General features: G+C 44.4%; 3 protein-coding genes across 12 annotated transcripts in view; 2 read left to right on the forward strand and 1 right to left on the reverse strand.

Moving 5' to 3' along the window:
- Positions 1–15,425, forward strand: part of LMLN (leishmanolysin like peptidase) — a 77,697-nt gene extending 62,272 nt beyond the window's left edge. For 8 of the 10 annotated variants that reach the window (XM_054682522.2, XM_054682524.2, XM_054682523.2 and 5 more), the window contains 2 exons: positions 10,633–10,843; positions 14,225–15,425. In XM_054682522.2, coding sequence (XP_054538497.1) covers positions 10,633–10,843; positions 14,225–14,325 — 312 coding nt within the window. In that variant the 3' untranslated portion in view covers positions 14,326–15,425. Of the gene's footprint in view, positions 1–589; positions 647–10,632; positions 10,844–14,224 lie in introns of those variants that run through there. The other 2 variants (XM_063806543.1, XM_063806544.1) reach the window with 1 other exon arrangement.
- Positions 2,687–25,730, reverse strand: part of LOC104005937 (putative ankyrin repeat domain-containing protein 19) — a 55,677-nt gene continuing 32,633 nt past the window's right edge. Inside the window, exons 7-9 of the mRNA XM_063806559.1 lie at positions 5,704–5,846; positions 3,903–4,063; positions 2,687–3,301 (exon numbers count right to left, since the gene is read on the reverse strand). The gene's annotated coding sequence lies outside the window, so the exon portion shown is untranslated. The remainder of the gene's footprint in view (positions 3,302–3,902; positions 4,064–5,703; positions 5,847–25,730) is intronic.
- On the forward strand, positions 14,328–17,542 carry LOC134809502 (mucin-2-like). The gene is made up of 3 exons (XM_063806398.1): positions 14,328–14,371; positions 14,450–14,899; positions 15,448–17,542. The coding sequence occupies exons 1-3, from the start codon at positions 14,328–14,330 to the stop codon at positions 15,542–15,544; spliced, it is 591 nt and encodes a 196-aa protein (XP_063662468.1). The 3' UTR covers positions 15,545–17,542.

Below are 25,730 nucleotides of genomic sequence, written 5' to 3' on the forward strand. Positions count from 1 at the left end.
TAATCCCAGCACTTTGGGAGGCTGAGCCAGGAGGATTGCTTGAGCCCAGGATTCGAGACCATCCTAGGCAACAAAGCGAGACCCTGTCTCTAAAAAAATAAAGAAAAAAGAATTAATAAATCAGTTGCTGATTAATAATAGGGTGTTTTTTCCTTTGTAATTAGAAATCCAAAAAGGGCAAACTACAATTTTTTTTCCTTTTTCTTTTTCTTTTTTTTGAGACAAGGTCTTGCTCTGTCAGCTAGGCTGGAGTGCTGCTGCAGTCACGGCTCACTGTATCCTCTACCTCCTGGGTTCAAGCGACCTTCCCACCTCAGCCTCCTGAGGAGCTGGGACTACAGTGTGTACCACACACCCGACTAAGTGTTTGATTTTTTGTAGAGAAGAGGTCTCACTATGTCGCCCAGGCTAGATTAGAACTTCGGGCCCCAAGCAATCCTCTTGCCTTGGCCTCCCAAAGTACTGGGATTATAGATGGCGGCCGCCATGCCTCGCCTACTATTTCCTTAATTATCATATTTGCACATCTGATATTATATGACATCACCTTATTAAGGACTTATAAACATGTAGCCATTCTGTGACTTAGGAGCATCCAACGGAATGAATCTTCTGCACCCTACAAATGGATGTCAGGGAGGACAGCGTAAGTCTGAGAAATGCAGAATAAGCATTCCTGTGCCATTTCAGCTGCAAGAGCTAAACGGACCTTTATAACTGGAAATTTAACTCTTATCATTAGTTATCAAATTAACGTTTTTTTTGGTAACTGCTTTTTTTCTTTTCTGTTTTTTTTTGAGACAGGGTTTTGCTCTGTCACCCAGGCTAGAGACAATGGTGCGATCATGCTCACTGCAGCCATGAACTCCCAGGCTCAGGCGATTCTCCCACCTCAGCCATCTGAGAAGCTGGGAGAAGAAGGTGGTGGTGCACACCACCACACCTGGCTGATTTTTCTTATTTTTTGTAGAGACAGGCTTTTGCCATGCTACTCAGGCTGGTCTCGAACTCCTGGGTTCATGTGATTCACCTGCCTCAGTCTCCCAAAGTGCTGGGACTACAGACATGAGCCACTTTGCCTGACCTGGTAATAGCACTATCAAGATATATTTTACATACCATACAATTTATGTAAAATTAACTTTTTTTTTTCATTTTTCCTCTTTTGAGACAGGGTCTTACTCTGTCACCCAGGCTGGAGTGCAGTGGTGTGATCTCAGCTCACTGCAACCTCCACCTCCCGGTTCCAGAGATTCTTGTGCCTCAGCCTCCTGCACAGCTGGAATCACAGGCATGCGCCACCATACCCAGCTAATTTTTGTATTTTTAGTACAAAAATTGACCAGGCTGGTCTCAAACTCCTGGCCTAAACTGATCCTCCTGCCTCAGCCTCCCAAAGTGCTGGGATTATAAGCATGAGCCACCACTCCTGGCCGAATATTTCTTTTCTTTCTGTAACAAGATATTCTAAGCTCACTTTGTTCTTTGTCTACCCCTGACGTGGAATTAACCATTTCTCCAGAGGCCCCTAGTTACTTTTAATGGAGTATGGTGTTTAGAGACTAAGATCTGGGCGGTAATTATACTGTTGATTGCTTTTGGTGGAGTGTTTGGTGTTAGAGACTAAGATCTGGGCGGTAATTGCACTGTTCATTGCTTTTAGTGGAGTGTGGTGTTAGAGACTAAGATCTGGGCGCTAATTATACTGTTCATTGCTTTTGGTGGAGTGTTTGGTGTTAGAGACTAAGATCTGGGCGCTAATTATACTGTTCATTGCTTTTAGTGGAGTGTGGTGTTAGAGACTAAGATCTGGGCGGTAATTGCACTGTTCATTGCTTTTGGTGGAGTGTTTGGTGTTAGAGACTAAGATCTGGGCGGTAATTATACTGTTGATTGTCATTGATAATAACATTTGGGAATTGGGAATACCAGCTCATCAGGCCCTCTTAGTAAGGTAGGAAATATATGTATATGTATCAGTACACTCTCCTGTGAGTGTGTGTGTGTGTGTGTGTGTGTGTAAGTAACCATGAGTTTGCATCAGTAAGGTTGGTTTGATTCCATTGGTTGGAGACCTTGTCTGATACCAAAGCATTTATTTTAGTTTTCCACCTTTTCACATATGTACTTCCTTCACCAACAGTGAGAAGTCCAGCTGCTGTCATCTCAGCATGTTTACTCATCTGATCTATCCACATCCGTCCACTTTCTCCCACTCCCATTACCCTCGTCACCCGGCCAACTCTGCGTGACCTCCCGGTCACACACCTCCCCCACCCCTCCAAACAGATCACCTACCTTGCCTCACTTAACGGCTTTAGACGTAATTGCTTTTGAGGAAGGGGAAAGGAGAAAGGGAGGGATCACTGGGCTTTTTTTTCTTAAAATTGTGGCAAAATATATATAACATAAACATTTCCATTTTAACTGTTTTTACGTGTACAGTTAAGTGGCACTAAATACATTCACGTTGTCGTGCACATTGCCGCCGAGCGTCTCAGAAACTCTGTACTCACTAAACAATCCCTCCCTCTTCCTCCTCCCCCAGCCCTGACAGCCTCTATTCTACGTCCTCTCTCTGTGGATTTGCCTAATCTAGATAGTCCTTATAAGTAGAATCATACCATGTTTGTCCTTTTGTACCTGACTCCTTTTACTTAGCGTGGCGTTCTCAGGGTTCATCCACATTGTGCCATGTATCAGAACAGTATTCCTTACGGTGTTCCTTTATGTCTCAATAACACTCCATTGTATGGATCTGTCACGTTTTGAATCAGTTGATGGACACTTAGGTGGTTTGCGTCCACCTCTTGGCTATTGGAGTCTTGCTGCAGCGAACACTGGCTTCCGCGTATCTGTCTGAGTCCCTATTTTCAGTCTACTCAGCAGTAGAATTGCTGTATCATATGGCAATTCTATGTTTAGCTTTTTTAGGAACTACCAAACTAGTTTTTTTGTTGTTGTTGTTGAGGGGTTTTTGGTGTTATTTTGAGGTTTCTTTTTTATTATTATTAATAGACTTTATTTTTTAGAGCAATTTTAGGTTCACAACAAATTTAAGCAGAAGGTACAGAGAGTTCCCGTATACCCCTGCTCCACACACTCGTGGCCTTCCGCACCATCAGCATCCTGTACCACAGAGGCATTTTTGGTACAATCGATGAACCCACATCATCATCCAAAGTCCATGTTCACATTAGGGTTCACTCTGGGTGTTTTCGATGAACCGACATCATCATCCGAAGTCCATGTTCACATTAGGGTTCACTCTGGGTGTTCTACATTCTGTGGGCTTTGACACCTGTAGGATATTCGTCCATAAGATAAATGAGTTGTTGAAATGGACTTTGTTATAAGTTAAAGATTGGCTATCTGTGGCTAAATAATTGCTGAGACTAACATAAATAAGAATAAATGAAATAAAAAGTGGGATGAAATACTTCAGGTGAAAGTTCAAAGGGAAACTGTATTATCTCTGTACAAAAGAGACCTTTAAGCGTGTGTTTTCATGTCAACCCTTTGTGTTCTTAACATGTTTTTCCCTGATGAAACTGAGATCATGGACCTTATCATATCACCTTTTGTGCTGATGGCACCTTTTAATATAAATTTTTAAGTAATTTATATATTGATTAAATAAGTCAGCAATTCACATGGTGAAAAATTCAAAAGATGCAAAAGAATGTACAGGGTACAGGAAAAGCCTTTCCCAGCCCCATCTTTTAGTCACTCACTTCTCCCTTCGGAGGGAAGTAATATTACCAGTTTCTTGCATCCTTCTAAAGATAAACTCTGTGCAGGCACAAATTTATATTTTTGTTTCATTTTTTACACCAATAGTATCAAGTTACACATACTGTTCTGTGGTGTGTATTAAAGAGTCGTTCTTAGTATCATCTTACATCATTCCAGCCCCATGTCTGAACTGGCTGTGGACGTCTCAAGTACATTTGGTTGTACTTTGATCATTCTGAATTCAGTTCCTCCAAAATCCAGTTTAGGAGCCCTCTCTCAACAACGCTGCATTTCGGCTGTGTTGCTTCCAGCACGGGTCCCAGTCTCTCTAATTAGAAACCAGAATGATCATTTTCTACTCTCTGTTCTATAAAGACGGATCAATACAGACTAAGTCTTTAGATTACTCTCCTATTGAAATCTCTTATATCTATTTTATTTTAGGTTTACCTTCATAGTTCAAGCCATTATCACTTCACAGTTTCCTAACTAATTTCCCTCCTCTCATCTTACTTCCATGACCACGTTGATCCTTTTAAAATTTTAGTTTTGATCAAACTTATACATGCAAATAGTTTGAAACAAATTTGTTGTCTGCTTCCAAAAAACTACAGCCTCAGGCCAGGCGCTGTGACTCATGCCTGTAATCCCAGCACTTTGGTTGGCTGAGGCTAACACTTGAGGTCAGGAGTTCGAGATCAGCCCAGGCAACATGGTGAAACCCCGTCTCTACTAAAAATACAAAAATTAGCCGGGCATGGTGGCCGCCTGCCTGTAATCCCAGCTATTCAGGTGGCTGAGGCATGAGAATCGCTTGAACCTGGGAGATGGAGGTTGCAGTGAGCCAAGATCGCACCACTGCACTCCAGCCCCGGCAATGGAGTGAGACTACATGTAAAAACAAACAAACAAACAAACAAACAGAAAAACACACAAAAAACTAGAGCCTCTGTTATTACTTCCCTAATGTTTATTACTTCTTCCCAGAGTCTTCACTTTCAATTCTTAGTTGTTGTTTTGTTGGGGGTGGAGGAGTCAGGGGAGACTTACTATTTGCTTTCTTATTTTTTTTTATTATTATTACTTTTTTGAGATGGATTCTTGTTCTGTCTCCCAGGCTGGAGTGCAGGTGGCATGATCCCTCGGCTCACTGCAACCTCCGCTTCCCAGGTTCAAGTGATTCTCCTGCCTCAGCCTCCCAAGTAGCTGGGATTATAGGCGCCCGCCACCATGCCTAGCTGTTTTTTTTTATTTTTAGTAGAGAGAGGGTTTCACCATGTTGGCCAGGCTGGTCTCAAAATCCTGACCTCAAGTGATCTGCCTGCCTGGGCCTCCCAAAGTGCTGGGATTACAGGCGTGAGCCACTTATATTATTCTTTCATAAGGTTTGAATTTCAAATGTTAGCTGTTGACTTTGGAAAATAAGAATTTAGTTGGTTCGCCTCGTCCTCTTGCTGTGTTCACTTCCTCTTTCCCCATCGTACACTTCTTGTTTCCCACCCTCCCAGTGGTGATTATGGATAAATACGTATTCACTGCTTACATTACCAGGACTATGCAGATGTGGCGCCTGGTAGCATGCAATCGTTACTTCCCCGTTCTCCCCAGTATTTCGTTTTCTCTGGATTTAAGATCTTGTTTTTTCATGCAATTAGTTTTCTTTGTATTTAGCACTAATTCAATTCTAAGCTCTTCTCCCAGCTGGGCTCATCTCCTTTCAGTAGAACCAGATACTTGAGGTATTCTATCCATTTCATCTTGAGGAAATCTCTTCTGGACATTTCTGGCCTGTGCTAATCTCGACTATATAATCCTTATGTTGGCAGCACAGCTGGCATCTTGGGATCTCGAGTCAGGATCATCCTGGAGGTCCCTCTGGTCCCTCTGTCTCTCTCATATTGGATCCCCTCCTTCATGGATTTTGTGTCATATTCTTTTTTGGATTTTTTTTATTTTAATGGAACATACCTTCTAGTGGAGATTTGAGGAGTATGTGACGGAGAACAGTGTTGAGACTTGCATGTCTGAAAGCATCACTGTTCCATCGTGACGCCTGCTGACAGCGTGGGAAGGCGGGACCTCACCTCTGCCCTCAGGGTCCTCAGCTAGGCCTGAGAATGAAATAGGCATAAGCCCGATGAACAGGAGGAAAACATACACATTTATTTAATCTAAGTTTTACATGACACAGGAACCCACATGAGTAAATGAAAACTCGAAGTGTAAAACCTATATACTTTTATACTACATTGAACAAAGGGAGACAGTTACAGAAAAGTAAAATGTATGCGGAGGCTAAAGGAAGATAAGAATTATTTTAAGAAGGTCTGTTTGTACCAAATTCTTTGGCTTTGACTCTCCATATTGGTGATAAAAATGTTTGTTTTCTCCTGGAAAAGGAAGGGTATTATTCATGTGGGAGTTGTGTCTTCTGCTTTCAGGAGGAAAGGGGATGTCAGAACAGTCTTGCTGGGTCTGCTGTGTTGAAGTCCCTTTAGCTGGAAACCTTTGTGCCAAAACAGCACATTTTGGGGTGGCGTGTTCTGCCATCCTTCAATAGCTTGGGTGGGTATAGCTTTATTTTTGAAAATTATTTTCCTAATGGATGATTGGGTGCAGGAAAAAAAGAAAGAAAATTATTTTCCATCAGAATTCTGAAAGCATTTTTCCTTTGTGTGCTGACTGTCAGTGTCATTCTGAGTTTCAATTGCCAGAATCTTTTTTCTTTCTTCTCTGGAAGCTGTAAATTCTTAATTTTAACTTCGCATACCACATCCTCACCTGCCAAGCCCCAGTATTCCAAAATTTAATGGGTTGATTCTATGTTTGGTGATCATTAACAGCCTGTTCATATTCAAGAAGTGACTGGAGCCTGGCACAGTGGCTCACACCTGTAATCACAGCACTTTGGGAGCCCGAGACAGGCGGATCACTTGAGGTCAAGAGTTTGAAAGCAGCCTGGCCAACATGATGAAACCCCTCATCTACTAAAAATACAAAAATTAGCCCGGTGTGGTGGTGGGCGCCTGTAATTCCAGCTACACAGGAGGCTGAGGCATGAGAATCACTTGAACCCAGGAGGTGGAGGTTGCAGTGAGCTGAGATGACACTATTGTACCACAGTCTGGGTGACAGAGTGAGACTCTGACTCAAAAAAAAAAAAAAAAAAAGAAAAGAAAAGTGCCTGGAAGCCAGTTTGGAAGCTCTGAGCACACACATAGGGCTTGTTGACTGTGGTCTCCCTATGGGGCTCCTTCCTTACAAAACCTTTGATGTCCGTCCTTTTGACGGGTCAGATTGGTCAGAGAAACTGCCAGTGACCTGCCTAAGTTTATATGCTGTCAGAGTTCTAGGAAGGAAGTCGATTTTGAATGCTTTAACCTGTAAACTTCGAGTCCTTATTTTCATGATGGCATCCCAGCTCTCTGCTGTACTTAGTTTTCCCCAGAACAGAAAAACTCTGTTTTACCCTTTCCAAAAAATAAATCTCCAGTATGCTGGTGTATTAGTCCATTTTGCGTTGCTGTAAAGGAGTATCTGAGGCTGGGTAATTTATGAAGAAAAGAGGTTAATTTTGGCTTACAGTTCTGCAGACTACAGGAAGTATAAGTGCTGTCATTGGCTTCTGGTGACGGCTCAGGAAGCTTACAGTCATGGCAGAAGGCAGAGTGGGGGCAGGCTTATCACATAGAGCGGGAACGAGAGAGGAGGGAGCTCCCGACCTCTTGAACAAGCAGATCTCCGGGGAACTTATTCCTGTGGGGAGGGCACCAAGCTATTCATGAGGGATCCATCCCCATGACCCAGACACCTCTCACTAGGCCCCACATCCAACACTGGGAATCATATTTCAACAGAAGATTTGGACAAATACCCAAACTATATCAGCTGGGTTCGGAACGAACTGGTCCAGCTGCTCGCAGTGAGGGAGAGGAATGCTGGGGTCTGTTTCTGAAACAGACGTTTATCTAATCCTTTTGATTGTAGCTCTTACTTCTTGGTACCAGGTGTGGCTGTGGCAGTCCTGAGCCCTCTTTGTGTTCTGCAGATCCGTTTCTTCCTGGCTCTTCCTGTTGCTGGATTTTGATTCAGCTTTCCTGAGTCTGTTATGTCTGCTGCTACCTGTACATCTACCCTCCTGCCCACACTTAATTCCCAGAATTCCACAATGAGAATACTTCAACTTCAGCAAGGGAGTTTTCCTCTTGTCCTATCAACACTCTCATATAATTCTCATCTCTAAGCCATGTGCATTCTGCTTCCCAACCTGTAACATCTGCCCGGCAGTGATCCAAATCCTGTGTACATCCTTAGGATACAAATGCTGTCTTCCATGAAAGTTTCTAATATTTGTTCTTGTTTCTACCATTTATTGACTCTTAATCATAAAATAGTCTGGTACTGTTCATTTTTTGCCTTTTCTTCTAATTTCAAAATACAGTTAGTATTTTATAAAAAAAATTATTATTTTTATTATCTTTTTTTTTTGAGATGGAGTCTCACTCTGTCACCCAGGCTGGAGTGCAGTGATGGGATCTCAGCTCACTGCAACCTCTGCCTCCTGGGTTCAAGTGATTCTTATGCCTCAGCCACTTGAGTAGCCCACCATTACGCCTGGCTAATTTTTGTATTTTTAGTAGAGACGGGGTTTCACCAGGTTCGCCAGGCTGGTCTCGAACTCCTGACCTCAGGTGATCCACCTGCCTTGGTGTCCCACAGTGCTGGGATTACAGGCATGAGCCACTGTGCCCGGCTGAAAAAAATTTTTATATCCTACTCCTCTTTCCTCAATTGAAACTGCTAGAGGGCAGGCACTGTATCGTGTACTTTTTTAGTGTCCTTTTCAGCGCCAAGCACGGCGCTTGATCAAGTCTCGCTTTAAAGAATAATGATGTTGCACTGTAGCTGTGGTGATGCTTACTTGATGTGGATCACGGAGTGACAGAGAAGAGGTCACACTTCATTGTTTGTTTTTGTGATATCTTAAAACAAATTTTCAAAAGAGTGATATATTTCAACTTAACTGATGATAGAGTTATTTCAAAATGACTTCAAATATACTTTTGAACTCTTCTTTTGAAATTATCTTTAGTAGTTTAATAGTCACCTAAGGAAATCAATCTTAGTAATTTTGTGTCACACCTTGTCTTAACCAGGTTAGTCAACTACCTTTGCTGGACTTGCTTCTGGGCAACCTTGGGCTATTTCCAAAAATTATATCTACTTGCTACTTAAAAATTTGCTACCATCAGACAGGTTCAGAAGCATGCACTGACTTTGAAGATAGGTCCAAGAGAGAAGTTTCAGAAGTGTTTAAAGGGAAGTAGCATAATTGAATGTGAAGTCTTTGTAGAAAACAACTTTGAGGTTTTTTTTTAAATAGTTAAAATTTTTGGCTGGGTGCAGTGGCTCACGCCTGTAATCCTAGCACTTTGGGAGGCCAAGGCGGGCAGATCACCTGAGGTCAGGAGTTCAAGACCAGCCTGGCCAACATGGTGAAACCCCATCTCTACTAAAAATACAAAAATTTAGCTGGGTGTGGTAGCACAGGCCTGTAGTCCCAGCTACTTGGGAGGCTTAGGCACGAGAATTGCTTGAACCCGTGAGGCAGAGGTTGCAGTGAACCAAGATCATGCCACTGCACTCCAGCCTGGGCAACAGAGTGAGACTTGGTCTAAAAAAAATAAATTAATTAAAATTTTAAAAAATTACTATTTCTAAATGTTTTAAAAGTTAGCATTAATGTGTTTTCTTTTGCTTTTAAAAACTGATTTCATTAGCTATCACGTGCAAATGAGCTATGAGTCTTGCCTTTAAAGATAAAGTCTGGATAAAATTCCTGTGACTGAGCAGAGCATTTGGGGTAGGGAGAAAGAATGAAGAACTTTTGCTGTGTTGCGTTTCTATGCTGTATAATTCTTGTTTGTTTATAATAAACATTTTTATAATTTCAAACCCCAATTAAAATTTGACTTATGGCCAGGTGCAGTGGCTCAAACCTTTAATCCCAACACTTTGGGAGGCCAGGGTGGGTGGATAACTTGAGTCCGGGAGTTCGAGACCAGCCTAGGCAACATGACAAAACCCAAACCCCATCTCTACAAGAAAATACAAAAATTAGCCAGGCATAGTGGCACATGCCTGTAGTCCCAGCTACTCAGGAGGCTGAGGTGGGGGGATCACCTGAGCCCAAGGTAGTCAAAGCTGCAGTGAGCCAAGATCGCCACTGTATTCCAGCCTGGGCAACAGAGCAAGACCCCATCTCAAAAAAAAAAAAAAGCTGTATGTGTGTGCCCCCTTGTAATTTTTGGGAAAAGTGTCCATAGCTTCCATCAGATTCTTAAAAAGGTGCTAGATTCAAAGTTTAAGAACTCCTGCCACACAGAGTGTAATTCTTTTAGGACCTAAATAACCCTCTTTTGGTTGTTTTTTTTTTTTTTTTTTTGGACACGGAGTCTTGCTCTGTTGGCAGGCTGGAGTGCAGTGGCACGATCTCGGCTCACTGCACCCTCTGCCTCCCAGGATCAAGCGATTCTCCTGCCTCAGCCTCCTGAGTAGCTGGGACTACAGGTGCATGACACCACGCCCAGCTAGTTTTTGTATTTTTAGTAGAGACAGGGTTTCACCATGTTGGCCAGGATGATCTCGATCTCTTGACCTCATGATCTGCCCGCCTCAGCCTCCCAAAGAGTGGGATTACAGGTGTGAGCCACCACGCCCGGCCAACTTAACTCTTTATATGAGGTTAATGTTATGCCCACACTGCAAATTGTGCTTTATAGCCAATGTTTTTAGTAAGTTTTAATATATTTTCCTGTAGTTGAAGGAGAAATCTCTTAGAATCTTACTGACCTGATATTTATTATTTTTATATATCTATTTTTTTCCTGTTTGAAGGTTTCTTGTTCTCCTCAAGGTCTGAAAGTTTGGGTCCAAGATACTTCATATTTGTGTAGTCGGGCTGGGCAGGTCCTCCCCGTCAGTATCCAGATGAATGGCTGGATTCACGATGGAAACCTGCTCTGCCCATCATGTTGGGACTTCTGTGAGCTCTGTCCTCCAGAAACAGATCCTCCAGCCACTAACCTGACCCGAGCTCTGCCACTTGGTGAGTGCTCTCTATGGTTGGAATAAAGAGGGAAAAGTGAAGGGGGTGAACTTCTCTTACAAAATGTTGGCATTTCCCTTCAAGGAAGCCCTAAAACAAGTTGAGTTTCTTCTCTGCTGATTGCATTTTTATGGGAAGTTCCTCCTTCCCACCATTATCGGAAATCTAAGGTAGGTCAACTTGACACTTTTGAGTAAGAGCAAGGGTGAGGAACCTTTCTGGTGAAGAACCTCTGAGTTGCACAAAATTATTCATCAAAGATCACAAAAAGTGAACGTTGTATCCATTCATTTGGAAATTAAGGGTAAACAAAATTCTGCTCATTAAATACAAAAAGTAATTAAATATATTTTAGTCATATCATAATCAGCTGAAGTGAAAGTGAGGGAAAGACCTGGAAAAGATACCGAAAAAAGGAATTGGTATACCCACAAAGAGGAGAAAGATGCAATAACACACATGCGAAATGAGACAGAGAGATGTGGGCTGGCAAAGACCGGGGGGTTCATTGAGGAATAGGACCGAGTGCTTGTTCTGTGAGACTCCAGAGAATGGAGCTGGCACCAAGAGATTGAAGTTATGAGGAGACAGATGCCAATTAAACCCTTTAGAAGCAGGAGGGGAATGCAGAAAACACCCTTGAGAAGAACGCCTTCTCCATGAAATTGACGGTGTTCAAACTGAGGCTGATAATGCATTGCTGAGAGTATAAAAGCAGAATTCATCAATTCACAATGAAAATTTTGATTTAAATGACCTATGAGATTTTTATGGCAGTTTGACATTTCAGATTATGAACAATAAAAACCTTATGCAATGTTTCATTTTCTCAACTAGAGGTGTTTTTAGGTGGAACTGCATTGCCCTTTGCCTAGTCCATGGTGTGATGGAAAATAGAAGCCACACTCAGTTTTCAAGTCAAAGTTTCTCCACCTCTAAGATTAACTTCTTTTCCAAATCCTGAGGACCTCATCCCCTAGGGGCTGTAGGCAGAGGATGAGTTTTGGAAGATGAGTACTTGTGTTGGGGGTCCCCAGGAGCACCTTAAATTTGTTGGTTCACCAGAAGGACTCACAGGACTCAGCTGCTCATCATAGTACTCATGGCTAAGATTTGTTAAAGTGAAATGATGCAGAGCAAAATCAGCAACGGGAAGAGGTGTGTGGGGCAAAGTTGTGAGGAAACCAGTTCCCAGCCACCAGCAAAGGCCCTCCTTGCATGCAGAACTTTCTAAAGATAGCAGTTTCAGGCCTGCTGTATTAACTCTGCTCTACACAGTACTCCAAGTGAGGCAGCTGAGTTTTCTGCAGTTACAATCATAATGACACAATGAATTTTATTTGATATAAAATCTTAGGTCAAGGCAGGTGGATCACTTGAGGTCAGGAGTTCAAGATCAACCTGGCCAACATGGTGAAAACCCATCTCTACTAAAAACACAAAAATCAGCCACATGTGGTGGTATGCATCTGTAATCCCAGCTACTCAGGAGGCTGAGGCAGGAGAATCACTTGAACCCGGGAGGCGGAGCCAAGGTCACACCACTGCACTTCAGCCTGGGCAATAGAATGAGACTCTGTCTCAAAATAAATAAATAAAAGCTCATCTTTATTGTTTAAAATATTTAAAAGGGCAACTCATCCTAAAATAAGGTCAGGTTGGCCTCATCTCCCTACTGCTATAAAAATATTTCCATTATGAGAACTGTTTTAACCTATGAGGACACCTCATGGCTGAATTAAAATATACCTCTAGTGCCCAAAATCTGTAGAATCTTCTGCTGTTTCAAAATCAAGTCTGATTGATTGGTGATATGAATGTATGGGTAGATATTTAGAAATAGGGGACCATATGTTCTGGTCTGCCTGAGACCATCCATATGCCTGTTGTCATTATTAATAGTCCTCTCCCTTGCATCCTCACAGTCTGTCTGCCTGTTGTCGTTGTTGCTGGTCCTGTCCCTTGCCTCCTCACAGTCTGTCCGCCTGTTGTCGTTATTGATGGTCCTCTCCCTTGCCTCCTCACAGTCCGTCTGCCTGTTGTCGTTATTGATGGTCCTCTCCCTTGCCTCCTCACAGTCTGTCTGCCTGTTGTCGTTATTGCTGGTCCTGTCCCTTGCCTCCTCACAGTCTGTCCGCCTGTTGTCGTTGTTGCTGGTCCTGTCCCTTGCCTCCTCACAGTCTGTCCGCCTGTTGTCGTTATTGATGGTCCTCTCCCTTGCCTCCTCACAGTCCGTCTGCCTGTTGTCATTATTGATGGTCCTCTCCCTTGCATCCTCACAGTCTGTCTGCCTGTTGTCGTTGTTGCTGGTCCTGTCCCTTGCCTCCTCACAGTCTGTCCGCCTGTTGTCGTTGTTGCTGGTCCTCTCCCTTGCCTCCTCACAGTCTGTCCGCCTGTTGTCGTTGTTGATGGTCCTCTCCCTTGCATCCTCACAGTCTGTCCGCCTGTTGTCGTTGTTGATGGTCCTCTCCCTTGCATCCTCACAGTCTGTCTGCCTGTTGTCGTTATTGCTGGTCCTGTCCCTTGCCTCCTCACAGTCTGTCCGCGTCCGCCTGTTGTCGTTATTGATGGTCCTCTCCCTTGCCTCCTCACAGTCCGTCTGCCTGTTGTCGTTATTGATGGTCCTCTCCCTTGCCTCCTCACAGTCCGTCTGCCTGTTGTCATTATTGATGGTCCTCTCCCTTGCATCCTCACAGTCTGTCCGCCTGTTGTCATTATTGATGGTCCTCTCCCTTGCCTCCTCACAGTCCGTCTGCCTGTTGTCGTTATTGCTGGTCCTCTCCCTTGCCTCCTCACAGTCCGTCTGCCTGTTGTCGTTATTGATGGTCCTCTCCCTTGCCTCCTCACAGTCCGTCTGCCTGTTGTCATTATTGATGGTCCTCTCCCTTGCATCCTCACAGTCCGTGTGCCTGTTGTCGTTATTGATGGTCCTCTCCCTTGCATCCTCACAGTCCGTCTGCCTGTTGTCATTATTAATAGTACTCACCCTTGCATTCTCAAAATGTACTAGTTTGTGTTGATAAATTATATGGTCACCCTACTTAGAAGGTACAAAGAAAGAATAAAAGAAGAAAGTTCTTCACCCCATCTCAGAATAACCAAGATCTTTATCTTTGCTGGGGTACTACCCCAAGGCAATTTTTTTTGGATACCATTTTTTAACCTTGACATAGTGGATACATCATTTCTTCCTCCGTATATTTTTCCTCCATTAAAAAAGAAACAAAAACTTTTTTATACCTGGGTTTTGCTCTTGATTTAGCTCTCAAGGTGGTCCTTGTTTACTTTTTAATAATCACTGCTCTTCATCTGTCAATATTTAATTGGTATGATTTATCCCAAAATTGTTTATAGAAAGTCAGTTTTTGTTTTCAACTCTAGATCTTTGTTCCTGTTCCTCGAGCCTGGTGGTCACCCTCTGGCTTCTGCTAGGCAATCTGTTTCCTCTGCTGGCTGGATTTCTTCTGTGTATATGGCACTAGGAATGGAAAAGTGGATCTTCAAGATATTCTTTTATGTTATGTTCTTGTGAACAAAGCACAAAGTTTGAGTGAGTGCCAACCTATGCAGATGGTAGAAGTGGCATTCCTTGCTTTGGCTTGGAAGAATTGACGACCATCAGACCTTGAAGCAGAACTTCACAGCAGCCTGTCCTCATCAGCAACCCAACAACCTTCATCAGCAACCCAACCACCTTCATCAGCAACCCAACCACCTCGTCAGCAACCCAGCCACCTTCATCAGCAACCCAACCACCTCATCAGCAACCCAGCCACCTTCATCAGCAACCCAACCACCTCATCAGCAACCCAACCACCTCGTCAGCAACCCAGCCGCCTTCATCAGCAACCCAACCACCTCATCAGCAACCCAGCCACCTTCATCAGCAACCCAACCACCTCATCAGCAACCCAACCACTTTCATCTGCAACCCAACCACTTTCATCAGCAACTCAACACCTTCATCCGCAACCCAACCACCATCTTCAGCAACCCAACCACCTCATCTTGGAGAAGGAGAAGGAACTGCAAGCCACCAAGTCTTCATTTTTCAGGGTTTGTAATCTTCCCAAAGTTTTCCTTTGAAAATAGGATAATGGGTGGAATTTTCAGAGTGATTACATACCTCAACATTTTTATTAACATACAACAATGGGAAAGTTCATCATCCATATACTGCAGTCACTTAAACAACAGCCAATTATTGCAAGATTAGAATTGGAGATCTTGTCCTCAAAAGTATAAATTGTCCTTTGAGTTATAGAAAATAATGGAATTGGGATTTCTACATATCATTATTATACCTATTTTAAATTTAATGGCAGCCAGGCATGGTGGTGCCTGCCTGTAGTTCCAGCTACTTGGGAGGCTGAGGCAGGAGGATCGCTTGAGCCCAGGAGTTCAAGGCTGCAGTGAGCTATGATTGCACCACTGTATTCCAGCCTGCACAATAGAGTTAGACCCTGTATCTTAAAAAAAAAAAAAAATTAATGGCTGGTATATAGTAAACTTAATTCACTGTTCCCATTGTTTGTTCTAAAGAATTTTTTAAAATAATGTTTCATTAAATCTTATGATTTAACCGTGCTTGCCCTTTTTGCCAGCTATATGGCAGTTTACGGCAGAACTGCTGTCAGTGTGCTGGTAGCCCTCTGTATTCATCCCTCTTCAGAGCTCAGCTTCTGGTTGTATTCTCCATGAGTTTAATAATGACATGAAAAAATGTGGAAGCCGAGAGAGTAAAATACTCTGCCCTGTGAAAACGTGGAAGACATGCAAACAGAAAAAAACATAATTGTATTGTTTTAGATAATATTAAGACAACTGTGAAACAACAAAAACACAACTATTCCTTTGTGACCGATGAAGATAAAAAGAAATTCTGGTAAAGACAGGTATGCAGTTTTTTAAAATGGGTTAAGAAATTGTTGCAGAAGAATTTCTAACATCTGAAAATGGTTTTATGTTTAAGAAGGATGGTCTGAATTGTGTACTAATAGCAAGGTATAAGTTTGGTGTAGAGCCTATCCAGTAGCGTCCACTGTACCACTTTTAAGTAAGACTCAGTCCACAGAAGCTGGAAGATTGCCTTCGCTTTAAATATCCTTTACCTTCTGCATTTGACACTCCTCCTGTTACTACATAGATTCCGGTCCCCAGAAGCAATTTTACACTGGTACTAGAGCTTACCAGCCCCATTTAGTAATTCCTATTTGAAATTTTTTAATGGCTAGATGAGGTTTAACAAGAATATGAAAAGAAAAAAGAAAAAATATGTTCATGAATGATAGGCGATGCCCATTCTTTCTCTCAAGCTAATGAAGTCCTATGGCATTGTAACCACAACCCTCGGACAGACTCCTCCTATTCCTCCATGGCATTGTAACCACAACCCTTGGACAGACTCCTATTCCTCCATGGCATTGTAACCACAACCCTCGGACAGACTCCTCCTACTCCTCCATGGCATTGTAACCACAACCCTCGGACAGACTCCTCCTACTCCTCCATGGCATTGTAACCACAACCCTCGGACAGACTCCTCCTACTCCTCCATGGCATTGTAACCACAACCCTCGGACAGACTCCTTCAGTTCCTCCTTTCCTCGTCCTTCCCTGCTTTTCGTCCATTCAGCATATAGCTATTCAGTACTCCATTGAAGAAATTATGCTAAGTGAGCAAAGCAACATAATTACTAAGAATTAATTCTGATTATTTGGCACTAGAGCCAACAGCAACCCCAGCACAGAGGAAAGTTGCTTTTTTTTCAAATGCATACATTTAAAGTATGTATTTGCATGCAGTTTTAAATGGGAGGTATTTGTCATTGTGAAAAGCTGGGAATCTCAAACATAGTCAACTTAACTAAAAAAGAAGCTAATACAGGTTGAGCATTCCTAATCCAAAAATCCGGAATCCAAATTGCTCCAAAATCTGAAACTTTCTGAATGCTGACCTGATACTACAAGTAGAAAATTCCACATATAAGTACTTAACACAAACTTTGTTTCATGCACAAACTACTAAAAATATTGTATAAAATTACCTTCAGGCAGTGTGTGTAGTTATATATGAAACATGAATTTCATGTTTAGACTCGGGTCCATGCCCAAGATACCTCATTAGGTATCTGTAAATATCCGAAATCCAAAAAAAAGTCTGAAATCTGAAACACTTCTGGTCCCAAGCATTTCAGTAAGTGATGCTCAACCTGCGTAATGGTCTGCGGGCCAGTGCTCATTTTCTGCCTATGTTGTACATACTTTAAATTGCGTAAATTAAAAGTCAAAGCAAAGAGTCTATTTTTAAAGAAACTTACAATAATCTAAACATATACTTCTTATGATTATGAATCATCCTGCAAAGCTGTATGAAGAATTTTACCAAAAATACAATGAATTAATCATATATTTGAGAGTCACAGTGATAGGTTCGACTATATTTTGACTGTTGTGTAGTGGCACCATTTAGGTAGTATTGTTTCTGAGCATGGTGCTTTTTATACTTGAAATATATTTTTGCTTTATTTTTTATTGATATAATTATATTTGCACTAATGGCTTTCTGAAGAAAATATTATAGATGACATTTTTTGTATATATATTTATTAAGCTTGGGAACCTGGTCGCCCAGTGTTTTCTCTGGACACATGTGAAACTGGATAAAGTATGGATAAAGTCTTGAGTTCCTCAGGGTAACTGTGTTGATATCTCCCGTCCTCTTCAGTAAGGCTTGAATATGATTTTACTCATCATTGATTCTGCATAGTGTACCCAGCAAGACTTAGAAGGACACTGAACCTGTCAGAGATTTTAAGAGGCACATTTTAGTCACTTTGAATATGGTAGTGGTGGGCGCGGTGACTGAAGCCTGTAATCTCAGCACTTCGGGAGGCCAAGGCAAGCAGATCACGAGATCAGGAGTTTGAGGTTACAGTGAGCTGATCGCACCACTGCACTGCAGCCTGGATGACAGAGTGAGACTTTCTTGGGAAAAAAAAAAAATGACAGTGAAGCAGACTTTTAGAATCCGAGATGTCATTGCAGAATTATTGGTATAAAATTCAGCTGCAAAGTGAAGAAATTGAAATGGCCCACACGTTGATACCCTGTGGCAGGTTATACCCTTCATGTTAGCAAAGACAAAGCCACATCGCTGTGTTAAGAGGGACAGGCTGGGCCGGCTGCAGCTGTAGTGGAAGTGAGGGACACAGGGAAGGAATGGGGAGCAGCAATTTGGGGACAGTAGACTGGAGTCACTTTCTGACTCAAAAAGGGTCAAGTACTTATTAAAAACTATCTTGGTTTTCTGTTCAGACTTAGGCTCATTTTGATCATTTTAAGGTCCCAGTTGTCAAAAATATCAAGTGAATTTGTCTCAGGTTTTCAGAAACAAAATTTACAGGAAGGAAGCAAAAGCCATGTCAGTAGCCTTGAGCTGACAGCTTTAAAGAAACTGGCAAACAGGTAGGTTGTCCTCATATAGATCCTTCCAGTATTCTGAAAAACATCCTTTTATTTCTTAAAACCAGTAACCCTTACATTTTTCCTATAGGATACTTATTTTTGTTGAGATCAAATAGACATTCTATAAATGTTATAAATTATGCTTGCAGTTATTCAGCCTATCTAGGCTTAAGGTTTATCAATATTTGAAGTTGAAACATCATCTTATGAGGTTTAGTTTTAGGAAGATAAATAAATAAATATATCAAAGTATTTCATAAAGTTGTATCAATGTTCCTTCTAACATTAGAAGACTTACTGACTGAGGCCATCTGTGAACGACTAGGCGATCTCTCAGAATCCTTCCAGCTCTAATACCCTCTGACTAACACTCACCCAGAATTGCTGTCTGTGCTGGCTGTGATCTGCCTCCAGGAGCATACGCCATCCTGCGTGCTGTGTCCATCACAGTGTCTGTGCTCGGTGCCTTACCACTGTCCGTGTCCTTGGACGCTGACTGGACAGAGAGGAGCCTGTCTCTCAGGGCACATGAGTCGTCGTGGCAGGAGGAGACAGGCCTCAGTCACAGTGTCACAGACCCTTGTCACAGTGGACACTAGTCATTCCTGCCATGTCCTTGCAGCCCAGGAGGACTAAAAAGATTTTAATGAAGTCTGTGTTACTCATTCTGAAGAAAAGAACTTACCTGAGAGGAGTAATATTTTTTTAATATATATTGGGTCAGGGATGGGGATGGAGTGGTTGTTTTATGTTTACATTTTTAATAAGTAAAATAGAAGATTTAAGAACTAATATTTATGGTATTGAACTTTAAGTGTAATATATTCCTTAGAAAAACACAACTTTAATAAAAATGGAAACTAATTTGCATCCTGTCTTTATTTAACACCATCAGTTTTTTAAAAACCTGGATGAGGGCTGGTCACTGTGGCTCATGCCTGTAATCCCAGCACTTTGGGAGGCCAAGGTGGAAGGATCGCTTGAGCCCAGGAATTTGAGACCAGCGTCTCAAATTCAAATAGGGAGGCCGTGTCTCTACAAAAAATAAAAATAAAAAATTAGTCAGGTGTGGTAGAGCACACCTGTAGTCCCAGCCACTCGGGAGGCTGAGGTGGGAGGATCACTTGAGCCGGGGAGTTAGAGGCTGCAGTGAGCCAAGATCACACCACTGCATTCCAGCGTGGATGACAGAGCAAGATCCTGTCTCTAAAACAGTCATGGACTCTCTTTGGGGAAGACAAGGTGTTTATTACGAAATATAATCAGTTTCTACTTAAAGGTGAGTAAAATTGTCCTACTTAAAGAGTGGAGACAGGTCTAGTTAAGCAGGAAAGAGCAGACTAAAGCAATTCATAGACAATTTGGTCTATGCTGTGGGCCAGAAGGTTCGTTGCATGACCACCCTGGCACATTCAAGCACCACACTTGACACAGTGGCATCAAGTACGCTGTGGCTGTAGTCCTGGAGTGTGGTTTCTTCCCATAACCTGCATGTAGCACAAGAGAATGTCCCAGGAGGTCCCTTCCTCATGTGCATTTAGAGCCGCTCTGCCTGTGACTTGGAGCCAAGTGCTTTGTGAAATTGATCCAGTATCGTGTGCGTGACTTAATTGCTGGACCGAGATCTTTGTGGGGATTTTCTGATATGTTGTGTTTTTAAAGTTTTACAGATTGCATATAAGTAGCTAAAACTAAATACAATAAATTACCTCAGATAAATACAATATTATTTGCCCAGCATACTGAAGATAAAGCTATATCTCATATATTACTTTGTTTACACTACCTTTGGATATGTTCATAGAATATACTATTTTAGGGGGCATTATTACATAAGTCTTTTGTTCACAACCTCACCAGTAGATATGCAGAAATGGAGGAGTTTATTTAAATCACCTTTGTTGGGATCCCATTAGAAGTTCATTTTTTTTAAATGTTTAAAATGAATTAGGGAGATGGGTCCAAATACGTGACCCAAATATTTGTCCAAATATTCTGATAGTCGATGCTTTTTCCATTTTATATTATAGAAATATTTTAATGCCTATAGATGTTATGTCTTAGATGCAAAATCATTTTAATTCTCAGTGCCACTCAATTTTTTTCAATTTCAGTAGAGACATTAGTGACTCAACAACTTTCTGACATTGCCTTATTCGGAAATACTCAAATCACAGTATCTGAACATCTGGCTTTCCCCCACATCAGGTGTCTCCTAGTGACATTTCAGGAGTGTACAGGCAGATGAGAAGAGGGTTGCCATGTGTTCACACTCATGAGTGTTCATAAGTGGAGATTTGGATGTATTTGGTTGAAGATACAATGTAAGTGAGGTTGCCACAAAGAACACAAAGAATAGAGTAATTGCTTCTTCAGCACAGCTTGCCTGCTGTATGAGTCTGTTTTCATGCTGCTGATAAAGACACCCAAGACTGGGCAGTTTACAAGAGCAAGCGGTTTAATGGACTTTACATGTCTACATGGCTGGGGAGGCCTCACCGTCATGGCAGGAGGTGAAAGGCACGTTTCACAGGGAAGCAGACAAGAGCAGAGAGCTTGTGTAGGGAAACTCCCCGTTTTAAACCCATCAGATCTCATGAGACTTACTCACTATCACAAGAACAGCACAGGAAACACCTGCCCCCCCCCCAATTCAATTGCCCCCCACTGGGTCCCTCCTGCAAACATGGGAATTCAAGATGAGATTTGGGTGGAGATGAAACCGCCTTCTCAAAATGATGACTGAGCCAGTGAAAGAGATCTAACTTAGCCGACTCCATCTTGCGTCTAACCTCCAAGCTGTCCTTGTTCATTCCTGGGCAAAGGCTGAACTAACTTGGGGGGAAACTTAGTTTATAGTCTCGGGTTCCATGGCCCTGATAGGACTGAACCAGAAGGATCCAGGGAAGGACAAACCCTGGGGCTGAGGCCCTATGACCCAATGGCCATTGGTGGCCTGGCCTTATGTCCCCAAGACACCCTGTCCTCAGGCCACAGACACCATGGGCTTTGGTCAGGTCCCAACTTCCCAGTAGTGTCCTGACACTAGCGGGTGCTGACTGCTGAGCCACAACCACAGTTCTGGGTTTTGGGTTTGGTAAAACCACCTCAGGGACAGAGTTCTGGAGTTGGGTTTGGCAGAAACCATGGCACCTCCCAGGGATGGTGTGTCACTCCTGCTTGCCACCAAATGTGCACATAGGCTGTCCCCCTTGTCCAGCCCATCCTGCTGGACAGGATGGAGGAAGTCAGGGAACATACACGGTGGACAGCTGGGGTGCAGGGAGAGGCAGGTGCATGCTCAGAGGTCAGACCCTGTGAGGGCTGTGGGGGCATCAGGTGGAGTGGACTCAGGTGCACCCTCAGTGCACTGGGCAGGTCTTAGGCCAGGCTCCGTGGACCCCAGCTGTGTGATGTGGTCACTCCCTGAGGGACTGCCGTCAGGCCCCAGTCACCCACCCTGGGCAGCACCGTCCCATCTCAGGGCTGGGCTTTCTGAGTCCTGAGACAGAACAGTACTGCCCAGGCCTGACAGACTGGGGGGCCCTGCCAAGTCCTCCATCCCTAGACCAGCCTCGCACACAGCACGGACAGTCTCTCACCTTCACCTTCAGGGCACTGACTGATCCTTTTCATTCTAAGGCAACCAAGGCCGAGCTGAGGACCTGCGCCAGGCTAGGAGCCAGTCCCCTCCCTAAGTGGGCCTGATGGAAGCACCATCCTTGTCCCAATCCACTACAAGTTTCAGCCCAGGAGACACACAGGGAAGGGAGGACGGGGTCTCCCTGCTGGCTGTCACTGGAAAAGCAGGACCTGGGAGCAGAGGGAGCTCAGGGCTGGCGGGGGATGCTCAGGCCCATGGAGAGCTTGGGCTGCACCCCGGGGCTGCCCCACCTGGGCTAGAGGCTGTGCCCTCTGCAGGATCTGAGAAAGTCCAGTCCTGAGATGGGACAGTGCTGCCCAGGGTGGGTGGCTGGGGCCTGACAGCAGTCCCCCAGGGAATGATCACATCACCCGGCCTGGGTCTAGGGAACCTGGGCTGAGACCTGCCCGGTGCACTGAGGGTTCACCTGGAGCCCACCCCACCTGATGCCCCCACAGCCCTCTCAGGGTCTGACTTCCCAGCATGCACCTGCCTCTCCCTGCACCCCAACTGCCCACGTGCCTATTCCCTGGCTTCCTCCATCCTGTGCAGCACATAGACTGTGACCGTCTCTCCAGCCACTCTGGCCTTTCCTTTAACTTTGTCCTGTCAGGATCTCTGAGCAAGATCCTCCAGGTCCATCCAAACACCTGCTTTGTCCACTTTTGACTGGGCTGTTGGGTGCCACTGGGCCGTCCCAGCTGTCCACAGGGCCCTCAATAACATGCAAGGCACCTGTGATCTCCCAGCAGCGCTCATCACCCCCCAATGACCAAGTCCCTGCTGGCCAGACCCCACACACCAGGTCCTCCCCGACCAAACCCTCACTGATTGGACTTCCATCAGGAGGTCCCACTAACCAGGCCTCCGCTGCCAGGCCCACAGTGACCAGGACTTCACTGACCAGGACCTTACTGACAAGGCCTCACTGACCAGGACCTTACTGACGGACAAGGCCTCACTGACCAGGTCCTTATTGACAAGGCCTCACTGACCAGGTTCCACTGATTATGACCCCATTGCCTGGCCCCACAGATGAGGCCCCACTGACCAGGCCTCCAGGGAACAGGCTGCCACTGACCAGGCCCCTACTAACCAGGACTGAGGTGACCAGATGCCCCTGACCACGACCCTAGTGAGTAGACCCCAATGAACAGGCACCCACTGCTGAGATCCCTGCTGACCAGATCACCCCACAGACCAGTGCTACAAAAGCCACAACTGACCCAGTCTTCTCTGACCAGGCCCCCATTGATTAGGTTCCACTGACCAGGCTGCCCTGACCAGGACCCCACTGACAAGGGCCTCACTGATGAGGACACGCCCACCAGGCCATGCTGACTATGTCCCTTGTGACCAGGTCTCCACTGAATAGCACCCCTTGACCTGGTCACCAGTGACCCAGCCCATGCTGACAATGCCACCACTAAGCCCCAGTTGACCAGGTCTCCACTGACCAAGCCCCACAGCCCAAGTTTGCACTGACCAGACACCAAACAACTGGCTGCCACTAGGTCTCCACTCACTAAGACCCCACTACTAGATCCCCCTAATGAGACCCTCTCTAAACAGACCCCTGCTGACCATGCCCCCATTAAATAGGCCTCACTGACTAGGTCAGTCCCAACTGACTAGGTCCACTGACCAGGCCCACGCTGATCAGGCCCCTCCTAACCATACCAGAAGGCCAAGCGGCAATGAGACATTTCATATGGCAGGAGTAGGAGCAAGACAGAGAGAGGAAAGAAGAGCCACATCTTGTTGTAAGACCAGATCTCAGGATAACTCACTATCAGGAGATCAGCATCAAGAAGATTAACCATTGGTGAAGGATCCGCCACCCACACCACCGCCCACTGTTTCCAGGCAGAAGCCTCCTGGAAAACCTCTGCTAGGGCGGTGCAGAAGGAAACTGTGGGCTTGGAGCCCCCACACAGGAGGCCACCATCCTCCAGAGCCCAGATTCATAGACAAACCAACGGCTCACACCCTCAGTATGGAAAAGGACAGGCACTCCACACCAACCCAGCCCATGAGAGCAGCCATGGGGGCTAAAGCCTGCAAAGCCACAGGTGCACTGCCCTAGTAGAGGTTTCCCATGAGCCTCTGCCTCTGCAGCAGGTTACCCCCCTTCCTGCTACCCCCTACCCTCTCACCACCCTACTGCCAACATACTCCTCCCTACCCTACCCACTCCTTTTTCTTCCACCCCAACACCCTCCTGTCATGATTAAGTCACCTCCCACCAGGCCCCACCTCCAACATTCAGGATTACAATTCACTTGAGTTTTTCTAGGGAAACACAGACAAACCATATTATTCAAACCCTGAGCCCACTGAATTTCATGTCCTTCTCACAGAGCAAAATACAATCAAGCCTTTACAAAAGTTCCCAAAAGTCTTCAATCATTCCAGCATTAATGCAAATGTAAAAATTCCACATCTCATCTGAGACAAGGCTACAGTCCCTTTGCCTATGAGTCCCTGAATGTAAAAGGGAGTTCTTTTCTTTCAAGGTACGGTGATGGTAAAGGCATTGGGTAAGCTTTCTCAATCCAAAGGGAAGAAATTTCCTGGGAAAATAACACAAATGGGACCACAGGCCCAATGCAAGTCCAAACCCAGAAGCCCAGTATCCATTCAATCTCACAGCTCCAAAATCATGAAGATAACTCACTATCACAAGGACAGCAATAAGGAGATGGTGTTTAATCATTTGTGAAGGATCCACCCCCCTCACCACTTTTCACCCCTCACCGCCACCATAATCCCCCATTTTCCCTATGCCCCCACCTTCCAACCCCCACTCCCCACCATGATTAAATCACCTTCCGCCATGCCCCACCTTTAATAATCCCGATTACAATTCCACATGAGTTTTGGCAGGGACACAGAGCTAAATTTTATTATTCTGTCCCTGACTCCTAAAATCTCATGTCCTTCTCACATTGCAAAATACAATGATGCCTTCCCTACAGTCCCCTAAAGTCTTATATCATTCCAGCATTTATACAAATGTCCAAAGCTTAAAGTGTCATCTGACACAAGGCTACAGTCCCTTAGGCCCACGAGCCTCTGAAATATAAAGCAAGTTAACTACTTCCAAAGCACAGTACTTGCACAGGCAATGGGTAAGCATTACCAGCCAAAAGGGAGGATTTTGCCAGAAAGAACAAAGCACAGATAGGACTTACAGTCTCCACACCCAGAAGGCCAGTCATTCAATCCTAAAGCTCCAAAATCACCCTTTTTGAAACCTTGTCCCACATCCAGGGCACAAGGGTGTGAGGGCTGGGCTCCCAAGGCCTTGGGCAGCTCTGCACCTGTGGCTTTGCAGAGTTTACACCCCACGGCTGCCCTCATGGGCTGGGCTGGTATTGAGTGCCTGTAGCTTTTCCCCACTGATGGTACAAGCTGTTGGGAGGGGGGTGGTCTATAAATCTGGGGTCTGCATGATGGTAGCCTCCAGTGTGGGGGCTCCAACCCCATATTTTCCTTTGGCACTGCTCTAGTAGAGGTTTCTTATGAGGCTCTGCCTTTTGGGGATGCTTTTGCCTGGACACCCAGGCATTTCCATACATCTTCCAAAATCTATACAGAGGCTCCCAAGCCTCTAGTCTCATGCTCTGTCCACCTAGTGGCTTAACACTATGAGGAAGTTACCAAGGCTTCTAGCTCACATCCTCTGAAGCAGTGACACAGGCTGTATGTGTGCATCTTTCAGCCATGGCTGGAGCTGCAGCTGGAGCTGCAGGGATGCAGGCAGCAGTGTCCTGA

Source organism: Pan troglodytes, chromosome 2 (genome assembly GCF_028858775.2).
Source record: "Pan troglodytes isolate AG18354 chromosome 2, NHGRI_mPanTro3-v2.0_pri, whole genome shotgun sequence".
NCBI lineage: Eukaryota > Metazoa > Chordata > Mammalia > Primates > Hominidae > Pan > Pan troglodytes.

Coding starts and splice junctions, on each gene's coding strand:
- LOC134809502 (XM_063806398.1), top strand. CDS start 14,328: ATGGAAAAGTGGATCTTCAAGATATTCTTTTATGTTATGTTCTT. Junction 14,372..14,449: donor TTCTTTTATGTTATGTTCTT/GTGAACAAAGCA, acceptor TTGGCTTGGAAG/AATTGACGACCATCAGACCT. Junction 14,900..15,447: donor CCAAGTCTTCATTTTTCAGG/GTTTGTAATCTT, acceptor CCTTTTTGCCAG/CTATATGGCAGTTTACGGCA.